Source organism: Lissotriton helveticus, chromosome 11 (genome assembly GCF_964261635.1).
Source record: "Lissotriton helveticus chromosome 11, aLisHel1.1, whole genome shotgun sequence".
Taxonomy (NCBI): Eukaryota; Metazoa; Chordata; class Amphibia; order Caudata; family Salamandridae; genus Lissotriton; species Lissotriton helveticus.
In genome coordinates this window covers 489280109-489302983 of record NC_136072.1, presented here as the reverse complement: position 1 = coordinate 489302983, position 22875 = coordinate 489280109, and the positions used below count along the sequence as shown (strand labels likewise).

At 43.0% G+C, this 22875-nt stretch overlaps 1 protein-coding gene across 1 annotated transcript in view; it reads left to right on the top strand.

The window, feature by feature from the left end:
- LOC144792911 (period circadian protein homolog 2-like) overlaps positions 1-22875 on the top strand; it is a 385755-nt gene that overhangs the window by 149514 nt on the left and 213366 nt on the right. Inside the window, exons 8-11 of the mRNA XM_078668113.1 lie at positions 7710-7852; positions 8982-9060; positions 13984-14090; positions 21564-21717. Coding sequence (XP_078524239.1) covers positions 7710-7852; positions 8982-9060; positions 13984-14090; positions 21564-21717 — 483 coding nt within the window. The remainder of the gene's footprint in view (positions 1-7709; positions 7853-8981; positions 9061-13983; positions 14091-21563; positions 21718-22875) is intronic.

Genomic DNA, 22875 nt, shown 5'->3' with positions numbered 1-22875 from the left:
CATCTGAGTATACCCTTCCACGCTTATGGTGGACAAAATGATTCAGAAAAGGGGGGTGGTGATGAACAGAGTGTCTGAATTAAGAAGACCACTCTTACCCAGTCCAAAGATCAGGGCTTGATCCATCACCGTTTTTTAGCTCACTGCACCATCCCAGCTCAGAACCTGGCTACATGCAAATTAGTCTGTTCCTGTCCCAGTGCATGAGGGGAACAGGGCAAACCAAACTACCAAGCCAATTCTTATACTGGGAAGGAAACAAGCTTCCGGGGACCGGTTTCTGGCATTTCAGCCGTCGTCGGCCCGGCTTGCTTGAATCCTGATGGTGCAATGATCAAGGGACTCACATCTGAGTATACCCTTCCACGCTTATGGTGGACAAAATGATTCAGAAAAGGGGGGTGGTGATGAACAGAGTGTCTGAATTAAGCAGACCACTCTTACCCAGTCCAAAGATCAGGGCTTGATCCATCACCGTTTTTTAGCTCACTGCACCATCCCAGCTCAGAACCTGGCTACATGCAAATTAGTCTGTTCCTGTCCCAGTGCATGATGGGAACAGGGCAAACCAAACTACCAAGCCAATTCTTAGACTGGGAAGGAAACAAGCTTCCGGGGACCGGTTTCTGGCATTTCAGCCGTCGTCGGCCCGGCTTGCTTGAATCCTGATGGTGCAATGAGCAAGGGACTCACATCTGAGTATACCCTTCCACGCTTATGGTGGACAAAATGATTCAGAAAAGGGGGGTGGTGATGAACAGAGTGTCTGAATTAAGCAGACCACTCTTACCCAGTCCAAAGATCAGGGCTTGATCCATCACCGTTTTTTAGCTCACTGCACCATCCCAGCTCAGAACCTGGCTACATGCAAATTAGTCTGTTCCTGTCCCAGTGCATGATGGGAACAGGGCAAACCAAACTACCAAGCCAATTCTTAGACTGGGAAGGAAACAAGCTTCCGGGGACCGGTTTCTGGCATTTCAGCCGTCGTCGGCCCGGCTTGCTTGAATCCTGATGGTGCAATGAGCAAGGGACTCACATCTGAGTATACCCTTCCACGCTTATGGTGGACAAAATGATTCAGAAAAGGGGGGTGGTGATGAACAGAGTGTCTGAATTAAGCAGACCACTCTTACCCAGTCCAAAGATCAGGGCTTGATCCCTCACCGTTATTTAGCTCACTGCCCCATCCCAGCTCAGAACCTGGCTACATGCAAATTAGTCTGTTCCTGTCCCAGTGCATGATGGGAACAGGGCAGACCAAACTACAAAGCCAATTCTTCACCAGAAAGGAGACAAGCTTCCGGGGACCGGTTTCCGGCATTACAGCCGTCGTCGGCCCGGCTTGCTTGAATCCTGATGGTGCAATGAGCAAGGGACTCACATCTGAGTATACCCTGCCACACCTATAGTGGCCAAAAACGATTCAGAAAAAGGGGTGGTGATGAACAGAGTGTCTGAATTAAGCAGACCACTCTTACCCGGTCCCCGGACGCTTGTTTCCTTCCCAGTATAAGAATTGGCTTGGTAGTTTGGTTTGCCCTGTTCCCATCATGCACTGGGACAGGAACAGACTAATTTGCATGTAGCCAGGTTCTGAGCTGGGATGGTGCAGTGAGCTAAAAAACGTGATGGATCAAGCCCTGATCTTTGGACTGGGTAAGAGTGGTCTGCTTAATTCAGACACTCTGTTCATCACCACCCCCCTTTTCTGAATCATTTTGTCCACCATAAGCGTGGAAGGGTATACTCAGATGTGAGTCCCTTGCTCATTGCACCATCAGGATTCAAGCAAGCCGGGCCGACGACGGCTGAAATGCCACTAACCGGTCCCCGGAAGCTTGTTTCCTTCCCAGTATAAGAATTGGCTTGGTAGTTTGGTTTGCCCTGTTCCCATCATGCACTGGGACAGGAACAGACTAATTTGCATGTAGCCAGGTTCTGAGCTGGGATGGTGCAGTGAGCTAAAAAACGGTGATGGATCAAGCCCTGATATTTGGACTGGGTAAGAGTGGTCTGCTTAATTCAGACACTCTGTTCATCACCACCCCCCTTTTCTGAATCATTTTGTCCACCATAAGCGTGGAAGGGTATACTCAGATGTGAGTCCCTTGCTCATTGCACCATCAGGATTCAAGCAAGCCGGGCCGACGACGGCTGAAATGCCAGAAACCGGTCCCCGGAAGCTTGTTTCCTTCCCAGTATAAGAATTGGCCTGGTAGTTTGGTTTGCCCTGTTCCCATCATGCACTGGGACAGGAACAGACTAATTTGCATGTAGCCAGGTTCTGAGCTGGGATGGTGCAGTGAGCTAAATAACGGTGATGGATCAAGCCCTGATCTTTGGACTGGGTAGGAGTGGTCTGCTTAATTCAGACACTCTGTTCATCACCACCCCTTTTTCTGAATCTGTTGTGGAATAAGTCATGCTTCCTGTTCTTGTAATTTTCATAATTCTTCCCACTCTCGGCAAGTCTCTGCCTGTATGGAAAAAGGCTGTGTATGCTTATATGATTTAAAAGACTCCCAAAGCACCTCCTCCAACTCCTCTTCAAACAATATGTTCCTTGAATATGGCATTTACAATTCACAACTCTTCTGGGCGGCATCAACCTTCCATCAATGGAGATAAAGATGACATCTTGCTGCTACTGCATTTGAAGAGGCTATTGCTGAAGCTCTGAAATTATCAAACATTATCTGATAAATGCTTCACCTGGATCTCCATTTTACCAAAGAGATGCATGAGATCTCCATTGTGAATGTTGAAGGACAGAGCCTAGAAGTCTTTGACAAGTGATTGGAAGGTTTAGACTGTGTATATCTCCAATCTCATAGCCATGCTTAGTCCAGCATGCAATCTCTTTAGGGCACTCTGTTTTTTTATCAGTTGGATTGGGTAGACAACTGATCTGAAAGCTTCTCTATGAGAGTAGCCAAAAAGGGTCTACAACCAATGTCTGTGGGAGTTGTGAGACCCCTTTTGCCAAATGGTGGAGACATCCCATCAATCTGGAAACAGAAATTATTTCACGATTTTTCCACTCCCGTTTAAGAAGATTAATCACTGCTGGAATGACGGGTACTCTAGTAATGAGAGGCATGTGAAACTGTCAAAAGCAATCCCTGCTTGAACATCTTTGACTGGTAGTTAAAGGTTGCAGAATAAATAATAAATTATCAGCTTTAGACCCTCCCGTTGAATATACTTGCCCTAGGAGTAGGAGATGCTACAGAAAACCCTCTGTGCTCTTCATCATAATCTGGGTTGCCCAGGAGGATATCGTAGATGGGCAAGAAACTGAAAAATGGGATCTTCCTGGGGAAGAAGATGAAGAAGGAGGAAGATAATTGTAAACTTCTGGCAAGGATTTCAGAATTTTCTGCAGGCCTCTATCAGAAAAGGTAGGGGACCTGGACTGCCCCTGTTCTACATCTACTCTCTGTAGACATTTTTGGCTAGGGCAGTCAAGTGAGGAATGGCATCTCTTCTGAGAATGTTCACCCATGGTTTAGAGCACTGGAAATGCAGAGCCATAAAGACTGGCAGTGGTGAAATTCCCTTCCATAGATAGTGTTTTGGGCCTGCAGGATAGGGTGACCAAGGAGAAGCCTTAAAACAAATGCACTTCTCTCATTTTCCCTGTTTTCCCCTCTTTAAAAAAATAAATAAGAGTCATTATTTCTTCTAAAAGAGAAGAAATTCATACATTTGTAAAGCTATTTAAAAGGTACAAACCATACCTTCATAACTGGTCATAAGCACCTATTTTCCTAGTAACCTGCCAAAAACTGGGTCCCGCCAGGTCTCTGTAACCCTGAGGGTCGGTCTCAGCCCAGAAGGTATAAATAAATGGGCTATTGGACACTGTCGAAATACATATAGTGAGTATGTGTGTCATCACTGCAGCAAAGCACCAGCACTCAAGGCCTAACATCGTGTTCATATGGCTGCAAACACGTGCTACCACGTTTCTGTCACCCTGTATCACCTTAACCTTTTTATTTTGCAGCAACTTTCAGTAAGATAGATGATGGTGCAATCTTATATATGTTTTAACTACTCCTCACCCAAGGCATGTTTATTTGAGTTTTTATTTGTGTGTGTCTTTTGTTATTGTTGATACACATGCTTAGCATATTCCTTCCACCTAGTGTTGGGCCCAGACATTTGCAAATTGTTTTTCTTTGAAGAAGTCTCTCAAGTAACAAGGTATGCTGTGACTCCTCCTCTTGATGTATATTGGGCATGGGCAACAACTTCATCATAGATTTTCTTTCTTTATGATCAGGTTCAGTCGTGCACCTAACGGGCTCTAACATCATTTTGTTTCTTCAAGCTTTTGTCAGGCCCTTCTGTGTTTCCTATACCCTGCCTTGTTGGGATGCTTACAGCTTGAACACAATTTCTCCTTAATGCTCACAAACGTCAGTACCTTCGAAGACTGTCCTCTTCGCCAAGGTCATCAAGGGCCTGTCTTTCTTCGAAGGTTCAGCACTGTTCCTGACCAACCATAGCCTGAGAATGCTGCACAGCTAATGGAATGCACCCCATTCCATAATTGTCCTTGCTGACATGCCAAATATCCATGAACAGACCACCATGAAGTGTGTAATCTGTGCCTATCCCCGCACCATGATGACTCCACTTGCCTGCTGAGCCTTGCTTTCTATTTGAAGAAAACACTTTGTTACCGGAGAGAATGCCACTAGACACACATCAATATGTAATGCCAGGACCTATCTGGCATCCCAGGCATTTTCTGGTAGGAAGATACCCTCGGCGCCCAGGGACATGAAAAGCAGGACTGTCCGGGCTCCTAATGGCATATCCCTCTCCCAGTCCGCAGTCTGTGCTGTCCAGCTAGTCTGAAAATCAGTGGGAGGGCTTTGTTCCACAAGATGAGGCCCCTGATAAAGACAATGCACAGGGTGTGACTTAGGATAAAAACAAGTTCCAAAAAAGACCTCATGCCATGGCAGAGCACTGCTCTAAGGGAGTTGTGCATCGAACCACGAGCATGGCATTTGAGACAAGACTAGCCACAGGTCTGACTGGGGTCTGGGCTGCACCAACAAAAGGCTTCAGAGCCTGCCAAGCTTTAAGTCAGGGGCATTGACCCCTCCATCACCCCTCATGCCCTATTCAATCGAAGGGCATTGAACACCCACACCACTACCACCAGAGGCTGGCACCGACTCCTCCATCATCATCCGTCCACAAATTGGAGTTGACACAGCTGCATAAGTTGCACATGAAGAAATGATGACTGACTCTGGGTAAGTTTTCTCTTTGGCACGTGGATCGCTTGACCACAGTATAGCCTTTCCAAAGTTTCATGAGGCTGCAGATTTTGTTTAGACTTTGGGCAGCCAAATTGGGGGTCAGCGTGTCCTAATGTCAAATAGAAATACAAATGTAATAAGGCAGCCATTTAGGATCAGGCTGGATATCAAGTTCTGAAAAATACATTACAAAAAGCTTTCAGCTATGAGACAAACGGGTCTCTTTCTGTTTAGAATGCATGTATGAGACGATCAATTGAATGTGACAAAAAGTATTATGTTGGTTGTACTCTTTCTGATATAAACTCGGGAAACAATCATCACATTGCATACAAAGCATGCGATTCCAACACGGTTGTTACAACGACTGCGTCGTTACATCACAGTACCATTACAACGCAAGTCATTACTTCGACTTGCTCAATGGGGCGCGCTAACCTAAGGAATAGTATAATTTACTATTCCAACACCTTCCCTACTGTTGCGCACACTGGAGTTGGAATAGTAAATTATACTATTCCTAAATCCAGCATGCCCCCTACAGCAAGTCGATGTTACAATTTACGTTGTAATGGTACTGCAATGTAACAATGCAGTTGTTGTAACAACCGTCTTGTAATCCGCATGCGATGTAAAGGCCTTTATTTGTAAAATTCACCCTTGAAAGAAAAGCACCCATCTGGAGGAAAAATAATACTCCAAGCAACAAGTAGCATGAGGTGAGAGAAATGTGCTCTTCTGGAATGCTATAAAATTGATAAGTCTTAAAGCAATGAGTGAAGTAGTCTGACTAAAACAAATAAGTGAGACAAAGATGCTGAAGCATAGCCCAATCTCTGGAAACAAGCTGCATTGCCAAGCCTGACGTAAAATGGATAAGCAAATACTACCAGAATAAAAAGATGCAAAATAGACCGTGTGTGAAATTCAAATAGAATGAGAATGTCATCCATCATCAACATTTACGGGTATTCTTCACTTATCTGAAAAGACTGGAATGAAAAGCAAGAAAACCTCAGATACAATTGGCATCACATCCAGTCAGCATGTAAAACATGAACACATGATATTCAGAAAGGAAATCCAGACATCCTCTTTATGGGTCTATGTTTCTCCATCAGAAGCACCAAGTACAAACCAGCCTTCCTCTTAATTATGTTACCCCAGTAGAGCAACAGTGGAAGACACCAGACTTCTCCAAGCAAGTACAATGCCTCTCCCATACCAAGCTCATTGTAATCATTTTTTTTCTCAGAAACACAATAACGCTTAGTTACATAGGCCTTTTGGAGTATATAAAGTAGTACCCCCAGTATTACTTTTTTACATACTCTTTCACTCTTTTCGTATTGGCTCAAGCATTTAAAATGTGACTAAAGTGGTAATATTTTGGGAATTTTCATGTACAATTAGGAGAAATACAAAACACTTTTAGCAATATGTACTTGGACGTTTCGGGGCTGATTCATAAAGGAATGTAGGAGTACATAAAAGAGTACTCCTGTAGGGCCATTTCCGGTGTTCATACATGCTTTTATGAATATTCCTGTCAATACTGCGACCTCCATGGGATGTTTTCTAACTGAGATTTTGAGATTCCCTGAGTTTGTCCATATTCCATCCATGGAGCCCCAGGTAGTTTTGCAATATATTTTTGTACCATTAAGAATGAGCTTATAATTTGAACTCCTGTTTAATGCCTTCACCATTTTGCCATCTAAGAAGCACTTTAAGTGAAGCAATGGGTTTTCCTCTTTCGAAAGAACTGTGAACTTTGCTGTCTTATGTGCGACTTTTCCTTTTGTGAATCTACACATAAGCATCTTCACTTATAACATTTAGAACCCTTTTATGGATCAGTATCATGTGGTTTATAACTGAGATTCACAAAAAGTATGCATATAGATGATCATTAGCTTGGCACAAACTGGGGTTGCAAATCTTCATCCTGATCACCTCATCACTTTGAACCACAAAGTCATGTTGCGAGCTCTGCCGCTGATACACTTGAAACCATTTGCAAAGAAGTGTATCAATATACATGATGCATTCGAATTGTGCATATCTTAAATAAGTGCAGACAAAAAATAAACTTCATATTTTGCAGCCAGCTGGAAGACACGTGTGTTTTCCATATATCTCACTTTTTTAACCAAGTATTCCAACAATAAAAAATAAAGTGGACTGAAAAAGAAAATGTGTTGTTTCCAAATTAGAAAAAACGGTATAAATCTAAAGTACTCTCCCAAACATTTTTATAAAGCTTCTCATCCATAAGCACTTGAACTAGTTCTCTTTGTTGCATGTCACCATCACTTCCATGAACTCCAGACTTTTATCCAGATGGCCAAAAAAGCAGCATGAAACTCAGAGATAAGCTTAATTACCTTTGTTAACAGTTACTTCACATCATTCTTTTGACAGCAGTAGCAAGAATCATGGAAATGGAGTCAATTACCACCCATTTCGGATGACTCCTTATCTACTCAAAGTCCAAGAAGCAAAAGATTCTGAACACCAGCTGTGTTGTATGCTGTTTTCAGAGAGAGTGCACTCTGGATATGAAGGTAACCAATCTTTGTATTTTGACAGAACTTCAGATCGGGGCTTGACATTAAACTAAATGGAAACATGAACAATGTTTTGTCGTTTAAATGTGCTTATTTCGTAAAATATAGCAAGATGAAAATATGCACAACAATACTTCATCCCATCTATCCTAGAAACCCCTCAGAAAGACCCGGTACATCTCTCAGAGCCCCCTTCGCCTTCGACAGATGGAATAGCCTCTAGAAAAAGAATAATTGAGTACACTTGGTTGAACACATAAGTTGTTCCACCATAATCCACTTTTAACCGTATAGGAAACCCTGTGCATCCCCGCAGAATTTTCTCCACCAAATATTTCCTCATCTTCTTTTTCCTCCCCAATAACTCAGGATTCAAACTGGTAACTTCAGGAAACGAAAACCTCCCATTAACAGAGTCTTCCTCCACACTGTAGCCTTCAGTAGTTTCTTCAGCCTCCCAATGCCAATAACACAGTCAACACGCCACCATTTCAAGTATCCCTTTTCCAGACAATATGGGACATCTAAAACACCCCTCAAGGTCACTGCATCCAAATTTAAGTTTTTCACACACAATTGAAATCCAGTGCAGATCCTGATACTCCCTGACTCATCACACTCATCCATGCACATCAGAAAACATGCATTTGGCACAGACCACTGGTGTTCACTGCAAATATACCAAACGTGGGGATATTGATATCTTATTTACAGTTAGTGAACACTTCTAACATTGATCGGTTGAAAAGACCGCTGCGTAACATTCCCAATATTAAGCAGCATTACTTAGTCCTGTTCCTTGTCCCTAGTGGAAGCAATCCTCAGTGAAACCCCATGTTTCACACTACCTGACTATTTTATATCATTCCAGTCTGACATATCTCAGGAAACAGCCTCTATTCTGTGGCGAGTTTCAGTCGGCATAGAACAGATGCGATATGCTAATTTTTTTTACAAGCAAGCTTCTCTGCTTTTTGACATAAAAGATATATTATTTTCTGGAAAAATTCAAATTGATGTAGCATATTCATTTGACATAATGAAAACTGTGCTTCATACCTACAAGAAATTGCCAATATGTTGAAACATGAAAGTAATGAAAACACTAACATTTTAATTTTTTCAGCACCCAGAATTCCGCCTGATAAAAGGATTTTTACAACCACCCACACCCCAAATTGTCTGTTCCATGATGTTGATGAAAGGTAACGAAGATTCACAATTAATTGGAGAATGTACTTCTTTGTATCTGCATGTACATCAACACCAGTCCATTCTAGGCCTCACCTTTGTGGCATATTTCTCCCCAATCAACATTACAACTTTACTTGGTATTATCTATACATTTTTAGGTCGTTTTTCTTTATCTAAAGCAATTTAAAATTTCCATCCTTCCCACTCAAGTAGATAGCTATCCACAGACCAAGGCCTTTTTGTGTACATAATGTGAGGATTGCGTTACACGCTGTTCATGTCCAGATACACGTTTTCTGTTCAGCTTCCTTGAAACAAACTTAAAGGTACAGTGGCAGGTGGTGACATTTGAAAGTGGTGAGGATTGTGTTACATGCTGTTCATGTCCAGATACACATTTTTCTGTTCAGCTTCCTTGAAACAAACCTAAAGGTACAGTGGCAGCTGGTGACATTTGAAAGTGGTGAGGCATAAAAGTTTGGGATGAGTGCTCTGTGGCGAGTGAGCTCAGTGAGAGAGCCCAACTGCAATAAGTGGGGGTTTCCCCCAGGGAAAATTGGAAAAACAGAGTGGGCAAATTATGTATTTTCAAGAAAGAAAAAAGGTTACTAAAACAATTGTGAAAGTGTAGTTAAAACATCAATAAAAAGAGTTCATGTGATATCATATTGCAACTCTTGTTCTTTGTGCACTGCTACTTGCTACCCTTGAATTTATTAAAATCCTTAAGACTTCAGTCAGGCATGCAACATTGATGACAGCACCTCCATTCTAAAAATTGTTTCAGCACCACTAGCACAGAGTACAGCCAGCGGCAAAACGTCAGTGTCATCCATTGAATTTGTCACCGGGCAGGCCCTTTGTTGTTAGCTTATGTCCTGAAAAATACCTGTTTTCAGCTTTCATCTGCATCTCATTTTCAGCAATAATATCCATTGATTGATGCCCCTACAGTAAAACTGGCAGGCGAACCTTATAAAATAATGAATGAGGAATTAGCAATGCTTTATAAAATTGGAAAATTGTTACTTTATCATTGGAAGCCAATGTTTTAGCACCACAAATTTTAGACAATAGAAATCTTACCAGCACGTAAAATGAGTAACTAAGAGGCCGATTACGATGGTGGGAAGTCTGCCACCGCCGGGCTGGCGGTGAGGACCACCGGCCCGGCGGTGGCGGACTTCCCGCCATCACCCTGAATATTCCCACCGCCAAATTAGGATGGCGGTGGGAATGGGAAATGTACCGCGGTGGACGGAAAGATGGTCCGCCATGGTCCCGCAAGGCGGGCCTTTTCCGCCCGCCTTGCGGGACCAGGTACAATGGGGTAATGGAGGCGGTGCCGTGCAGGCACCGCCGTCGGTATTAGGATGCCTGTCTTTTGCGGCAGAGTTTCTGCCGCAAAAAGAAAGGCAGAGAATGCCTCTGGGGGCCCTTTGCAGGCCCCCCGGGGGGTCGGGGTGGGGTGCTGCACGTCAGAGTACCTATGGTACCCTCCTGCATGTGCATGTACAATGTGGCAGGCACCGCAGGGTGCCTGCCACGTTGTACATGCACATGCAAAATCTGTATTTTTACATTGTGGCGGGTGCTACCACCCGCCGCAATGTAAACATACAAGATGCGCCTGCCAGTGTGGCGGGTGCATCCTAATTCGTTTTGCGGGACCGCCGCACCTATGGCGGGCGGTCCCTTTTGCACCAACAATGGCTTGTAATCGGCCCCTAAGAATGCTATTGTTGTAAATTGTCTCATTGTTTGAGTATGCAGTTTGAATTCTTTTTATCAGCCTATTACATAGATTAGGTGTCAGAGTCATATGACTTTTATATTGATCTGAATATGTGTATTTTTTTTCCTTTAAATCTGTGAAGAAATGTGTTACCTTTAGAGATATCAATGTGGAGATGGAAAAAAGTTACATGAAATGAGGGTATCTGTGATATAGGTTAAAATGCAGTGCAAGACATAAAACATGTTTTTTGTGCCCACCACTGAAAATTTTTCATATTTGTGTAGAATATTTTTATCAATTAAGAAAATCACTATCAATGAAGACCTGAAAATATTGCATCTTCCCCAAACTATCAATGATTGTTCTATGATTTTAGTTGATATAGTTTTAAGTTGTTAATATAATGACTTCTAAAAGTGTAACTACCTTTAAATAGCAAAAAGTAATAGGAAGGTTTTTTAGCTCTATTTCAAAATGCCTCATCCAAATTGTTAAATTAAAATGCATAAACGAAAGAGTCTCCACCATCCTGCTCCTGCCTACATTTAAATGTTGACTTCACTCTTACTCACCTGGAAAAAATCTCTTTATTAAAACATCCTTTTTAACTCTTCAGTTAGTAGCTTCAGAATGACTTTAAACTCCAGAGCACTTTAACATCCGTTTTATATCTGAAACAATATTCTGTTGGTTAGTGTGCATGTTTTAATTCATGTTATTCAATCAACCACCGTTCCTCAGAAGACCAATGTCTTTGAGTAGTACAATCAAGGCACCAACACTACCCCATCCACTACTAGATATATGCCATCTAGTGATGATAATATCACTGATTATTGCGTGAGAAAAGCCTTTGCCACATCATACAACAGATGTGCCTTTAAGACATTTTTTGTTTACTTTATTCTTATTAATTTTGGAAGAGGAATTGAGTTGCAAGAGAGGCCATGGTTTGATTGGTTCATAAGATATTGATGAACCTTCTTTAAGAGAGTTCTGACAACGGTTTTATTCCTGATTGCATTGCATAAAAGGGGAGAAAAAGAAAGCATTGATCATTTACCGAAAATACTTTATGCGCTGCTCAATCCTTGACATCTACTCAAGCAGTAGACTGAACATATCTAAATTAGAAACTAAGGGGCCTGATTTAGAGCTTGGTGGTACTGGAAAACCCCAAGGCATGGAAGACATTGGGAGGAAACATTTTAAATGCTCTCTGGGAGGAAATTCCATTCGCCATTAATTTTTATAGTGACAAACAAACTTCCACTTTGGAGATTTTTTTTCTGAGTACAAAAGAAAATTGGCAACCTGGAACATTAAACATGGCGTTCGCTAAGGAGACCTTCAAAGCTGTGAAGTATGTTGCTGTAGCAGCTCTGTAGGGCATCTGATCCTCTAGCACTTTGACGGACAGGTGGGCCGTCCACAAGAGTCGAAAGTATTCCAAGAGAGTTTCTTCTTTTAACACCTTCACTGCGGCGGCTATTCCGCCGCAGTGCTACGGGTTTTGAGCGGCCGCGCGGCGGACGAATGCTGGTGACGGAACCGCTCCGTCACCAGCGTCGGTTGAGCTGTGCTCGTGACGGAGCGGTTCCGTCACGGCCCGCCCCGCTCAATAGAACCCTCAGCGCAGGCGCGGAATTCGCGCCGCGCATGAGCGTTCTATCGAGCTGGGCGGGCCATGACGGAACCGCTCCGTCATCAGCACAGCGCGACCGCGGCTGATGACGGAGCGGTTCCGTCATCAGCACCGAAGGGGTTAAATGAGTTTATCAAGCTGAATGAGCTAAAAAAAAGTCAGTGGTTTATGTGTTACATTTTACGTTTAATCAGATTTGTTCTGATATATGTTTTGATTACAACCACGTTCCCCACCAAGCTGCATTTACACAGCCTGATGGTGAACATGCCCAGCCTCCCATTCCCCATCTAAGCGCCGAGCCATGGTGCTCAGACCAAACACAGCGCTGCATTGCAGCGTTGTAATTGGCTTTGGGGGGGGAGCCTGTGTGCTTCCTGCTTCCCCACAGAGAGACAACGAGGAACGGCAGCGGCAGTGGCAGCAAGGAGTTAAGTGTCTTTCTTTTTTTCATTTGTACCACCCCTTTACCCAACTCCTCTCCACTCTCAATGCCTGCCAGCCGCTACTGTATTTACTATGCACTGTATAGCTGTTATAACCTGCTGCCTTTCCTTTGAAGTTGAAGGCTCTGCCAACATAGGCTGTTTTTTTATTTTCTGCATATGATATCTGATCTGGCAGTCTGTTTTGCTGGAGGTGGATTTTTTTTAAAAGCGCCCTTCACTAGTTGAATTCTGCAAATTATGGGCCTGATTCACAGAAGTAATCTGAGACGAAAGTCTAACTTTACGACTTTCTGTATTCACAAAGGGCATTTTCTACTACTAAAGTTAGACTTTTGGTCTAAGTTTAGACCAACAGTCTAACTTTAGAGGTAGTAAAGTTAGACTTTTGCTCTAAATTAGACTTTTGGACTAAACTTAGACCAAAAGTCTAACTTTACTACTCGTAAATGCCCTTTTCGAAAACTGAAAGTCGTAAAGTTAGACTTTCGTCTCAGATTACTTCTGTGAATCTGGCCCTATTAGTTTTACTTGTTTGTACCACCCAGCATTTTATATGAATGTATTCATTTTAAATGTATTTTTTAACAACCCTGGTTTTACATTATTACATCACTGTGTACCTTTATGTATTATCGTATTTATTTTATACTAATGTTTCTTGATGATTGTATATTTTATTCTTTCATGAATCTTTGCAATACTCAATAAAGTTATGGCAGAAAGTTATTATATAAAATATTTAAGACCTATTTTCCATTATGACAATATATTTTATGCATCTGTGTACATAGATTGTAAAATAAGCTCCGTTTCAGCACATGCTTTCACCTTGACAGATGCGTAGAAAAAGTAAAAAATTAAAATTGTCACTTCAGGAGACATTTACCTAGATAGATTAAAAAAAATAGATTATGTATAGGTAGCATACCTTACAGCACACTCTGCAGCAACCACTAAAAAGGATTGTTCACAAACTGTGGTATACAAGTATCCCTAGGAAGATACTAGATAATCTATTGCCACCTAGTGTGATTGATGCAGAATTGCAACTTGATAGAACATGGTGTGATAATGCAATAAATGTTTCTTTCTTTCTTTACAGAGCCGTTCCACTCTTGGGATACCTACCTCAAGATTTTATAGGAACTCCTGCACTACTATATATTCATCCTGACGACAGGCATTTATTTATAGCTATTCACAAAAAAGGTATGTGATTGAATTTGTGATGGTCATCATTTAATTTGTATGCTCCAACTATTCTACCTATTCCATTTACAGAACCTTTCACCCTACGGCACAATTGTGTCACTCGAGCACTCTTCACTCAATCATTCCCTTCATAGCCTATGCCTAAAATGGGCAATCACCTTCATGTTAGTCTAGTTAAGCTAGTTGATTTATCAAGTTACTTTTAAATCTTCGATCAAGTCAGGATAATCAATCAGCAAAATCAAGTGAAAATCTCAGTTTACATTATTGTAACATACCTCTTTATTTTGTTCATGTGTGGTTAAGGGGGTATGTCCTTGCAAATCCCTATCCACATTTTTCAGTTTTTTCTCACCACTCCCCCCCCCCCCACACCTTTTATAGCCCCAGTTTTCCTATATGGGAGTTTGGATACTTGCCCTAACTGCTTCTTCTGAACTTCTGTTGTTACTCTGAATCCTCTCTGCTCCATTTTAAAGCTTCCCTGAAGATTGAGGTGGAGAGATATCTTAGCCTCTGCTGTATTCCAATACGTTCACTGTGAATGTCTTGAATGCTATGTAGCCTTCAGTGTTTATTTTTCAGTTGTTTTACTCCTGCAGTGTAGTGACGTTGATATTTTGCTGAAGTGAGGACAAAAATGTACAATTCTTATTCTATCATCTCTCAGCACTCTTGAGAATGTCTTCAGTTTGTTTATTGTTATTTCTTCTAGAGCGTTACTAGTTCAGCAGGTGTGAGTTAACACTACCCTTGCAGCAGAGGTCATCTGAGGAACAGTGTTGACTTCGTAGGAGATTTGCTGGTTAAAATTCAGAAATATATTTTTGGGCTTGCCTCTTTTCCGATAGGACTTCATCTTAGTCTATGTGATGATTTTTTAATGGAGTTGACATTCATGAGTTCTAAGAGCCCTAGAATTACTGTGATCCGAATTATTCTTAGTTTTTAAAATATAGTGGAAATATGCATGTGAAGATTGTATCCAGACAATGTGTTATTTATGGTCTTTCACATCTTAAAATGATTAAAAGTGGAAAATCGCATTTATTAGTAGCATGTCAAACATTCCTCCACCCCACTAATCTTTACAATTAGGCAGACTTTTCTGCAAGAGCCAGCGTTTGAGTTATATGTGAATTAACTTATGTTAATGAGCAGTTAGCTTTCTGGTAACCTTTTTACTATTCCAGTTTCTCTGTTGCTCTATTTTATTTATCCATATGTGTCTGAATGAAGATCAAAGAACAATTTTAGATCGGCCACTAATGGGCTTTTGAATGTGTGGACGTTGTTTACAGGGTGGGGTTTAATTATAGGAAAACGTCAAAGAATAAATTGATTAATGCATAGCAATCAATCAAACAAGTTAATAGCTATCATTCACAAAATCTGCTACTTTGTTACACTGAGATAAGATTTTTTCACATCTAGTAGAACCATTGAAGGGCCGATCTTAAGGAGACTCCAAAGTCATTACCTAATTCTGTATAAAATAAAAATACTAATGAACTAAATCATTTTTGGACAATATAGTATTAAGGTGAAGAGGCTTAAATTGAGAGACTGGATCATATACAGGTTTGCTTTAATCTATGGATTAAAGATCGGAAATAAACCCAAGAAACTCAACACTTCAGAATGCATCATTGATTTCAAAACTGAGTCCCCCACAAGGTAATTAGTTAATATATTACATTGATATGTCTCACTGTAGAACCCTGCATGAAATGCCGAATTAGCCTCAGCCAATAAACAACCTGGAATACTGTCAATAGCTACAGATGTTTACCTGTGTGTTAAGTCCAGTGAAAGTGCAAAGCAAGGGCATGAAGTAGATGCAGATACATTGTGCCTTATTTTACCTTTGTTTGGAAGGGTTCATAAAAGCTAGCAGTCATTTCTTAATGGCGCTCCTGGAAATAGGGTGTGGGTGTCAGATACTCTTACTGTATGGTGAGCTTGAGCGTCCTAATTTCTTAGCCTGTATTTTTGGGGCCTTTAGTTGGTGCATATGTGTTTTACAGTAGCAGTACTATCATCAGTGCTGCCCATAATGCTTCTTATGTATGTCTTTATACTGGGGCTAATTAGTAGGCATGGGCACAGTATCCTGTGTCATCTTTAATACACATTCATACAAATCTCCCTTCATAAGATGAACTGTATATTTATTTAAATTAATTTAATATCAGTTTACATAGGTTATTGATCAAAAATCCCCGGATCATTAAATTGTACTCCTCTGGTAAACAGGTTAGTTGATCACCACATCTTTTTAACTCACTTTAGCGTAATTGCTCTACAAATGAAAGGGGGCTGCACACTCTTGGTCGCTTAACAGGATAAATTATAAGCAGTAAGCTCTGGCACTTCTAAATCTATCTGTGTGAAAACAACTTTGCTTAGCTTTTATAAGATTTGGTTACATCTCAGTTCTCCATTTAGGCATCAATGAATATCCAGTGCACATTTGGAAATTTACCGGTTGCATAAGTCGTTCAGGTCTTGCTGCGTATGCTTTTCTTTATAGTATTAAACATAACATAAACAAATTGGGATAGGTTGTGGTTCCTTCTCTGAGAAGGAACTTATCACTTCAGATGTCATCTCCTCTGCTAATCACACTTTCTATGTACATTTGCTAACAACCCTTAGAGCCATCCTCCTCTTCTGGGCAAAAATAAAACATCCTTCTGTCATAACTGCAATTACTAACTTAATTTGACTATCTCTTAGTCATAGTCTGGGCAATTACATCTTCCTTTATTCCAGTGATACAGATAGACACATAACTTTGCTTATCGTTAGTTAGACCAATCAATCAATCAGGGATTTACAAAGCTCGGAGGGTCTCAAGGCGCTGGGCAGGGGGAGAGGCTGCTGATCTCTCTGGGCATTGCGGTTTAGTCGAAGAGCAAGGTCTTGAGATCTTTCCTGAATGGGATAGCCACGGGCAATGCCTAAGGTAGAGAGACAGGGTGTTCAAGGTCTTGGCAACAATGTAGGAAAAGGATCTTCCTCCAGCTCTGGTCTAGTGGATCCATGGGATGGTGGCCAGGACCAGTTGGGTGGAGCGAAGGTGTCTGACTAATACGTGGGCTGTGGTTCAGATATGCTGGTCCTGCGTCATGGAGGGCTTTGTAGGCATCTGTGAGGAGCTTGAAAGTGATTCTTTTGTTGACTCAGAGCCAGAGGAGTTCTCAAAGGTGTTCAGTATTTTGGCAGTGGCTGGGAATGTTGAGGACCAGTCTGGCTACAGCATTTTGAAAGTTCAGTAGTTTCCTGAGAAGTGCAATGCCGTAGTCGAGTCTGCTGCTGATGAGAGCATGGTGACTGTCTTTCTGGATTCAGTGGGGATAAATCTGAATGTCTTTTGAAGCAGGCAGAGCGTGTGGAAGCATAATGAGGATGCGGCATTGATCTGGCGGATCATTGTGAGCGAGGAGTCAAGTATGATGCCTTCATGTGTGGTCTGTGGGATGGGAGATGCCCCATGCGACGGACCACCAGGAGTTGTCCCAAGCTGAAGGGGTGAGTCTTACAATGAGTACGTCGGTCTTGTCTGAGTTGAGTTTGAGGCAAATGTCTTTCATCCAGGTGGCAACGGCCTTCATCCCACTGTGGAAGTTGATTCTGGTAGCTGTGGGTTCATTGGTGAGGGAGAGGATCCACTGGGTGTCGTCGGCGTAGGAGACAATGTTGAGTCCATGGTTCCTGACGATGGCCGTGAAGGGAGCCCTTTAGAGTTTGAAGAAGGTGGGGCTCAGGGAGGAGACCTGGGGCACTCTGCAGCTGATCCCTGTGGGTTCTGAGAAGAACGGAGGTAGTCTGACTTACTGTGTTCAACCAGTGAGGAAAGAGTTGATCCAGTCCAGGGCCTTGTTGTGGATGCCGGCGTCAAGGAGTCTCGTGATTAGGGTGTGGTGGGAGAATGAGTCAAAGGCGGCCGAGAGAGCCAGAAGGATGGGGGCTGCGGTTTCGACCCAGTTCAAGGAAGGAGTGGCAGCAAGGACTGCGGTTTTCGGTGCTGTGGTTGCTTCGGAAGCCGGATTGGGAGATGTTCAGAACGTGGTTTGCTTTGATTAACTCAGAAGTTGGGTATTGAAGGCCTTCTCAATGAGCCTGGCTGGGAAGGGGAGCAGGGAGATGGGTCTGAAGGTCTTGAGATCTGTTGGGTCGGCGGATGTGTTCTTCATCAGGGTGTTGATCTTGGCATGTTTACAGTCGTCGTGGAAGGTGGCGGTCTCGATGGAGTAGTTGATGGTGCGACGAAGCTCGGTGTGATGGAGGTGGTTGCCCTATGGAAGATGTGGTGCAGGCAGGGGTCCGAAGGGGCTCCAGAGTGGGTGCTCTTTATGGTGTTGAGTGTGTTGTCTGTGGTGAGCAGGGTCTAGTTGAGCACGATTCTGTTGGGGTGCAGCGTGGTTGGGAGCAGTGGTGTCAGGCTGGTGGGAGGGTCTTGGGTGTCAAAACTGTTGTAGTTTCTGCCTGGTTTTGTGATGGAAGAAGGTGCTGAGTTTGTTGCAGAGATCTTGGGAATGCAGGATGTCTGTGGTCTTGCTGTTGGGCCTGGCAAACCCCTTGATGGTGGCGAACAGTTCTTTGCTGTTGTGTGTGTTGTCATTAATTCTGTCTTGGAGGGATGTTTTCTTTGTTGTTTTGAGGAGGAGGTGGTGTACGTTGACAGCGGTTTTGAAGGTTGCATGGGTTTCTGGGATTTTATTGTTCCTCCATCTCTCCTCAAGCCGTCTAGAAGTGTCTGGACTTGTAGAGCTTGGGAGTGAACCCGCTGACTTTCTTGGAGTATTTCTTGCCAGGTATCTTCTGTAGGGGTGCCAGAGTGTCGGTGCAGTTGGAGATCCATTGGTGGAGCTTGCTTGCTGAGGTGTTAGCATCTGCCAATGTAGGTGGTGTGGTAGTGCTCAGAAAGGCGATGAGATGTTCTTCGGTGACCTTGATCCAGCTACATCAGGGACAGTGAGAGCGGTGGTGTACGGTGGGTGTGGTGAATACAAAGTGCATGCAGTGGTGATCAGTCCAAAGAAGTTTGGTGGTGTAGCTGAAGGTGATGTTTTCACTGGCGGAGAAGACGGGATTGTGCATGTGTCCTGCTGAGTGGGTTGGACAGGTGACTAGCTGCTTGAGTCTTATGTTGGTGAGGTTCTCCAGAAGGATGTGATGTTATGGTCACTTGGGTTGTCCAGGTGAAAGTTGAAGTCGCAGAGTAGGATGTAATCAGTGGATGCAAGAGACTGGGGTGGGATGAAGTCGACAATGGTGTCTGTAAAGGGTGGGGAGGGCCAGGAGGCCTGTAGACGAGGGTGTTGCGGAGGGTGGTAGTGGTGTCTGAGTTGGTCTGGAACTGGAAATGGAGGTTTTCCATGGTTGTAGTAGTGTTTTCCGAGTGTTTGGTCAGGCAGTGGGTGTTCTTGTGGATGAAGGCTATGCCTACTCCTGATCAGTAGGTGTGGTCCTTGCAGGTGATCTTGTAGCCATTGGGGATGAAAGTGGTGGTGTCCAGGCCAGAGCTGGGGTTAGTCCTGGTTTCCGTGAGGAAGGCAATGTCGGGAGAGACAAAGTGGAGAAGGTCCCAGATTCATGTGGAGTGTTTGTGGAAGGAGCGCATGTTGAGGAGGATGCAGCTGAGCCAGTCGGGTGCACTGTTGTTCGGCTGAGCGGCAAAAGGGGCTGGAGTGCAGAGGTGGGCGAGGGTGTAACTGCAGTTTCGGTAGGAGAAAGGTCCTTGGATGATGCAAAGTGGCAGGTGACGTGGCACCCAGTGTTGAGGGCGAGGAAGATGCTGGTGTTGTTGTGTAAGTGGGGGGCCCAATAACCAGGGTCTGTGGCACTGGGCGGGGTCCAGGCATTGACTGGCGCATACAGGCTTGCCTTTCATGCACCTTTAAGTAATGTGCGGGAGGGCTGGACAGCTTGGTGGCATGAAACGCGAGGAACAGGAAATTGTTATTGGAGGGGGGCTGCGGGGGTCACAGGGGCAAGAGCAGCAAAATAGAAAAGAAAAGTGCAAACAGAACAGAAAAAGAGATATAGAGGGCAGCCCAGCAGCAGAGAAGTGACACTCCACCAGTAGACCACCAGGGAGGTGGCGCAGGTGGCTGCCTGCTGGTGGAGGAGGGCCTCGAACAACTGACACGAGGATCAGATGGTCAGTAGCAGGGAGCTCATGGCAGCAGCTACCAGCTGGAGCTTGGCACGTAAACAAGCAGTCCACTGATAAGGTCCGTGGATTGCACCTTCACTGCACATCAGCCGCCATTATGTAGTAAGACAGCTAGGAGGCGGGTAATGCAGGGAAGGGAAAAGTGTAACTTGAGGGAGACGGGGCTGCGGGGGATCGTTGCGGCAGGGGCATGAGTGGCAAAAAAAGAAGGAGAAAAGAAAAGGGCAAAAGGGACAGAACAAGAATCAAAAAGGCAGAATCAAAAAGCCAGAAAAAAGAAGAAAAAGAGAGAGAGAGGGCAACCCAGTAGCAGAGCAGTGACGCTCTACCTCTAGACCACCAGGGATAAGGCGCAAGTAGGTGCCTGTTGGTGGAGGCGGGCCTCGAACCACTGACCCAAGGGTCAGATGGTCAGAAGCAGGGAGCTCAGGGGCAGCAGCTACCAGGCGAAGCTGTGAAATTTAGGGAGCAGTCTACTGATAACTGACTTCACTTCAATAGTAAGTTGAAGCATGGATAATTTCAATGTTGTCTAATTACATAGAACCTACCTAATATTTATTGTTGGGCAGTTGGCCATTAATAATATCCTGAGCTGAGGCAAATAATACTTAACGGATAAATAATTAAAGTCATTGCACATAAAACTGCATTATAAATGCTTAAAGTTATTCTTTAACTTTTGGAGTCCGGAAAATCTGATCACTGAAGTAGTTTTTTATGCTACTGTCTTTACATTGTTGAGACCAAACAGTGGTCATACCTTTGGAGGTCTAACTACCTGTGTTTCCACATGGGAGATACAAGCTTCACACTCCAATTGCAGTACATCAAGACCTTGATGAGGCTCAAGTGTGCTTCCATAATTAAAAGTTGGTATATACTTTGATAATGTCAAGTAAACTACTACTGTAATTGACTGCCAGTATTACAATGTTTCTCTTCAGTTGTTTACTGAGGAAGTTCCTGAATGGCGTTGCATTTTCAATTATTGTTCCTAATAATGCAAAAGCTAAATCTAGATAGACAAGACTAATTGAAATGTACATGTACATTTTATTTTGTAAAAATACATGATACAGGGTCTAGATAGAACACCACTGAAAACTGGTTTTAACTTTGAGAATTAAAAAAAAAAAAAATGACCTAAACTGATGATCACCAAATATCATTGTCTCCCAAATCAGTGATTATTGTAATGCAAAAAACGATTATTATTTTATTATTGTACAATTTATGTGGTTTTGTTTGCTAGTATTGTAAACAGAAACATTTGTTTTTTACAGTTTTACAGTTTGGTGGCCAGCCATTTGAACACTCACCAATCAGATTTTGCACTCAAAATGGAGAGTATATAACAGTCGACACCAGCTGGTCCAGCTTTATCAATCCGTGGAGCAGGAAGGTTTCTCTTATCATGGGGCGACACAAAGTTCGGATGTAAGTGCAGTCTCTTTTGTTACTTGTGATCGTGTTTACAAACCTTTATTTTCTCAGTATTTCTTGCGTAACATGAGATGGTATGGGAATCATCAGCAGTCACAGCTCCTCGAGGGAGTGGTGTGGGGCGGGGCTGGGGAGGGGCAGGGTGGGGTGTAGTAAACTCCGAAATTCGGCCGACTGGAGTTAAGTACATAAATAAATAAATGGAATGAATTACATTGCACACACTGCAACGCAAATGGCGTTGCAGCGCATGCAATGTAATTGGTTTTATTTATTTATTTATGTACTTAACTCCGATCGGCCGTATGCCGGAGTTTACTACCCCCCACCCCACTGCCAGCAGCACTCCCTGGAGAAGTCGCGACTGATCATCAGGACAGTAAGGTCAAAGATGATTTCACTTGAACAACACAATTTTTTTTAATAAATTGGCAGGGCATCATATGGTGTATTTTTTTAATAGATATATTTTCAATTTGATATCGACTTTGTTATCGTTGATGTAAATATGAATGCTCTAACTGGCAAATTTCAGAAGTTAAAGTACTAGAAAATGATTGATGGTGTTTGTCTGAAGGCCCTGCAACTAAAAGCAAGCAAAACAAATCTAATCTTATCTGGTATAGCACCTGGAAGCAATCCCTCAGAATACAGGAACACAGCAACCTACAAGAGAAGAGAGAGAAACTATTTCAGCTCACAAAACACACATTAAGGCAAACTGAAAGGCAGGTACAGCAACAGTATTCAATTAAGTGACAATGCAAAACTGCATAGATTATGAATAGCATAAAACATCTAAAACCATTTACGGTGCTAACTCCAGTGTACTTTCACAAGAATATTACATTTCATATAAATAATAACCTGACTAAGGAGTCGGTACACACTTTATATTTGAATATGGAGGGTGGTGGGCGACAAGACCCTCAGGTACTGAAAAGACGAATCATTGGAGGGGGCCGATCGGGAAATAATAGTGTGAGGCTCAGCTGCAATCCCTGAGCAGGCATCCATTTGGAAAAGGGACCAGTGGAAAGGGGAGACTCTTCCCTTTTCACTTGTGCCACTTTTGCTGAGATATTCAACCTAGTGGTGGACTGAGGTCCAAGCAGGGCAAAAATAAAATGCCAACTACCATGTTTTCTCATT